The sequence below is a fragment of the Atta cephalotes genome, assembly GCF_000143395.1.
Source record: "Atta cephalotes unplaced genomic scaffold scaffold00001, whole genome shotgun sequence".
In the NCBI taxonomy this organism is placed as follows: Eukaryota; Metazoa; Arthropoda; class Insecta; order Hymenoptera; family Formicidae; genus Atta; species Atta cephalotes.
Window position 1 is genome coordinate 1,577,639 of NW_012130065.1, and position 4,867 is coordinate 1,582,505.

General features: G+C 40.9%; 1 protein-coding gene across 1 annotated transcript in view; it reads left to right on the forward strand.

Moving 5' to 3' along the window:
* The first annotated feature begins 254 nt into the window (after positions 1–254).
* Positions 255–4,867, forward strand: part of LOC105617163 — a 37,072-nt gene continuing 32,459 nt past the window's right edge. Inside the window, exon 1 of the mRNA XM_012198765.1 lies at positions 255–290. Within this exon, the coding sequence (XP_012054155.1) occupies positions 255–290 (36 nt within the window). The remainder of the gene's footprint in view (positions 291–4,867) is intronic.

A 4,867-nucleotide genomic window follows, 5' to 3' on the forward strand; every position in this document is an offset into this window, starting at 1 on the left:
AGAGAGAGAGAGAGAAGGAGAGAGAGCTTATTTTTTATTATTCTAATATATTTTTTATAAAAGATAAGATTAAGATAAGATTAAGATATTGAAGAAATATATATAAAAGAGAATTTAATAGGATTATCGCATTAATGTTTTTCAAGAAGTGCATTTTACATTATACGTCTTTAAATTATCTTAATCTTCTTGATAATTTAAAATAATCGAAACTTTTTCCAGGTGTCCACGGTGTGATCACACGAGGAACCACAATGGCGGAGGTGGCAACAAAGAAGTCGATCAATGTAGTAAGTAGCAAGAAGAACGAGGTGTGCGGTGTTCAATCTAACAACGGTTTGATTGATTTGGATGATCTAACCACGAGTAACACTCAACTAATTTCATTGTGCGACGATGACGATCTCGTACTCACAAACAATACACGCAACGAGCTTGAGAACGACGACAAGAGTCTGCAAGAGCTGATAGAGAGTGAACTGGCCCTGAGGATCTGCTCGAGTAAAGACGACGATGATGCCGTTATCGAAGAAACCGAAAATGTCATCTCTCAACCGGAGACAATCAAGAAAATCGTTCTGGATTGTCGACAGGATCCCGTTGATGTTAATGCGGAGTTCATAGCTGCCGAGAGCGGGCATTATTCTTTAGTTGAGGAACCATATGGTCATCGGAATGGTCATGTGTCCCCACACGTCAATATTGAAGTTGTAAAACCAGAACCAGGACGTTTCGATGATGAAGAAGAAGATCAAGCGTTTGTCGAGCAATCGGAAGCTGATGTTGCGCCGATAATTATTCAGAAAACGAACGAAGGTGATCAAGAGTCAAACCGCGACGAAGCTATCGATGTTAGCAGTAATAGTGAGGAGTGTCAGGCGATTATCAAGGAAGCTGTTCCTCCCACGGATGATGCAGATTCTGGCAATGTCACAAATGATTTCGTAGATGAATCGAACTCCCAGTCTTTCCCAATTTCTGCGAGTTTTCCCGTGGATAAATACCAACGAGAGGAAGAATTAGTGCCGAAGATACTCGATGACGTAGATCTCCTTCACACCGATGTTGAACAGGAAAGAAAGAACGTAGATATTCCGAACATATGGACTGACCATACGCCTGCCTTTCATGGTCTGCAGGCCGGTCGGTTCTATAATTGTGAAGAGGAGCTCTATCCATTGAATCAAAACCTTGAAGAAATGAAATTCTCTTGGATGAATAAAAAGTCTTCCACGAATGAACATATCGATACACTTAATGATTCCTGTGCAAACAATTCTGTCGAGGAGGAAAAGAAGATTCCCACATCGCCGATCCGTCAGGATAAATCGTCACTCTCCGAAACGATCGAAGAAGTCGATTTGAAACTGAAAGATTCTCATTTCTCCGACGACGTCTGCCAGTCCGAGATGTCCGCAGAGATGGCCAGTACGCAGGAATTCCTCGATATAGAACGTCGTGTGCTAAATGAAGAGATCGATCAGGAACCACCGCAAATTGTGATATCCTCAGAGATCGCCGAATCTCAGGCAACATCGGGATCGATTCTGGAAAACGAATCGCCAGAGTGTCTCGTTGCGGAAGATATGCAAAATCTGATAGACGAATCCTCGAGCGAGTTCTCGGCGTCAGACTCGACTTTCATCGAAAAAACCGAGATTGTAGTGTCTGACACGAGCGTGACGATCTTTTCGGAGACGAGACAACTCGTCGCCGAGCAGATCGGGAATCTCGACTCGTGGACCACAGTCGAAGAGGCCACAAAATCGGCAGATGCCGAAGAACTACAGAAGGATGCGCCAACCGCGACGGAACGTGACGCGGTTAACGACGCGACGAGGGACGATAATGAAGGGAAGCAAGACGATTACCTTGCACCCTCGTCCCCCCGTGCGCCTCTAGCCACACCGGACGAGACGGAGACGAGCGATGTTTCTAACGCCTGCGACGTAAGTGTGCTTTTTTCGTGAATTAACTCGACGCCCGCTCGAGCGACGAAGGAGCGGCTCGAAGGAATGACGCAAAAATGTCGATAGAATCGTGGTGTAAGAATACAAGGTGTAATATTGCGTATAATGAATTGATTTGTTGCCAATATTTGATTAACGCAAATTTTTAATAACGGCTTTAAAATGGTTTTTAAGATTTAACTCTGATTAATCACACAAGAATTTTAATGACATCCACGAAAATGTTATATTTTGATCGGTATTCCGTTTGTATTTCAAAGTTGTTTTAACAAAGATGTTAATACTGACTGCGGTATTTTTAGTCGATTCTTATATTTAAGACTTAAATACGGTTTTAAGTTAAATCAATCAGAGAACCGTATTAACATCTTAAGATATTATTTAAGACGGTCTTAAAATAAGAACAAATTATTAATTATTAATACCATCCTGTGTTTAGCTTATAATATATATTTTAAGATTATATGTACACTAAAGAAGGTTTTAAATATGTAATAAGAAGTGACTTATATGAAATATCGGTCCTTTTGTTTTCTAAAGTTTTTTTTATATCTTATGAATGATCTCTCGTTTACATTTGCATAAATCGAAACTTCGCACTCGCGACTATTTTCACAGTAAAATTAGTTAATATGTCATTATCATAACATTGTGACGATGACGTGTACGTCGTGTAATATTTCTCGTGAATACAAAACGTTGAGAAAATTCACAGCCTCGAATGAGAGCACGAACACTTTCCTTCGAGCCACCGCATTTGTTTGTACAGGTAGGAGTAATAGTTCTTACGATTCAACGAAATAATGCCTGATTTGCTCCATTTTTATCAACATCACGAGCGAGATCATTGCACCTTTTAAAAATTAATCGTTTTTTGTGTGGTATTGCTTATCATTAAAATTATCACTCAAATCAAACGCTATACTTCTGAACGTCGTAATGTTTTTGACTTTAACCGTAATTCAGATTATATAGGATGATAAAAAAAATCATTTAGCATTTATATGGTAGATAATATGATGTATATTATTTATTATATAAATGCTGAATGATTTTTGTACACTCTGTATAATTTATGTGCCTTGATATCGATAGGGTTGCTTCGCGCTTGTGACGTAAAGCTGCAAACGTTCGGCGTAGAACGCGTCTCGGGTACTCATATTCCGCACGTTGCGCAAGAGAAATACTAGCGCCATAACTTAACAGCGTTCAGGTTATTGCTTGCATCGGATAATTCCTGCGAGCGCATTGTGAATCCGATCCTCCTAGCAATTTCTGCAAGACTAATTGCGCCATCGCTCTACGTAACTCCTACGCATATTTTTACACGTTAGGACGATTAATCTCGTTTATTCTTTTTTCGACAATCGGACAGCTTCCAGGTAAGGGATTCTCGCGAATGCCCGCGGATATTCGCATAATCCGCGATATCGATGCGCTAAGTTTAATAAATTTATGTTCCTTTTACTATTTAGCATCGCAAATCGCTAAGAGAATAGCATCAACCTTGTCGATTTATTTGATTAATTTTAAGGCCTTCATCACATATTTATCGCAAATAGATATGTCCGAATAATTGATTTTCCTCTTTCTTATGTCGATTTTCACGTATAGTACTTCTATACGTAATCGCAACCTAGATATTATATTCGACGTGCCTTCCGCAACAATTCATTACTCGCAAATCGTAAATGTGTATTATTTGCCTTTATCTCTTCGATACCCTTGAAGGTACACTCTTCTACGGTCAACAGCGCGTGACGATCGCTCACACCACAAATCTCATGCAAATGCAAGCTCCGCAGTCACAACGGAAGCCGGCTTATCGCCATGAATTTCGTATCAAATCGCGAAACACTGCTTGTAACAATGATTCAGTATTCGTATACTCGACCGAATTGAAATACGTGGGATATTTAATTCTTCGAAAACTCGAGACGCTTTTAGTCCTTAATTGGTAACGATCTCTTAAACTCATACATTCTGTATTCCGTATGGAGCAGTTTGCTGAGCTTGATAATTATATCTTCAGCGATTTACTTCTTTGGTTTCTACCTTCATTATCCGTAAATACGGTGTAGATTTAAGGAAAGATAATGGCCATTTTTGTGATTAATTTTACTGCTAGCATGGTAAACAGCGGAAAGGATTTAAAACGGAACAATCAGCGATTATCTGCGAATAAACAATTATTTTAACTCGTCGACTTATGCTTGGTAAATTAGATCTTAAAAAAACTATATTATTTACAATATTTAAAAAAATTAATCAAGCTCCTGGAGCGAAACTACCAAGGCCACTTGCCCAGACGGATGTCGCTAGTTAAAGGCTGATCAAGATCGAGATCATGTCAAAGTCAATCGTACGCTGCGTACAACCTCTTAACGGCGTCACAATCCTCCTGTCGCTTCCTCTTGAAACATTCCTCGCCTCGGCACGGTTCTGCTCGCCGAGCAGCTGAGAATCCGAGTTCTTTTACCTGGCCAACCGGCTCCACGTGTCTGGTGGAAACAGCCAATCGTCAACAGCGGAAAGCCGCATGCTGCGTGCTACGCTTTGGAGAGCATCGAGTTTCCTGAACCCGTTACGAGACGCACGCTCTGCTCGGCACCTCAGACATCTCTGAGGCATCACGCAGAGCGGTTGTTCGTTCACATCCCGAGGAGTGATCTCGAGGATGATCATCGATCAGGTACGACCTGGACGACGAATCGGCTTGATCTATCTGCTGCTGTAGGGTCGTGATAAAAGTTTGTGAGGGAGGATAAACTTAAGTGTGAGCGGAGGAGTTTCGCGCACCAGACGACACGGTCGTTGAACAAGAACATTCGCCTTTTTTTCTTTAGTCTCTTCTTGTATTCTTCTTATGTCTCTCTCCTTCGCTCTCTCTCTCTCTC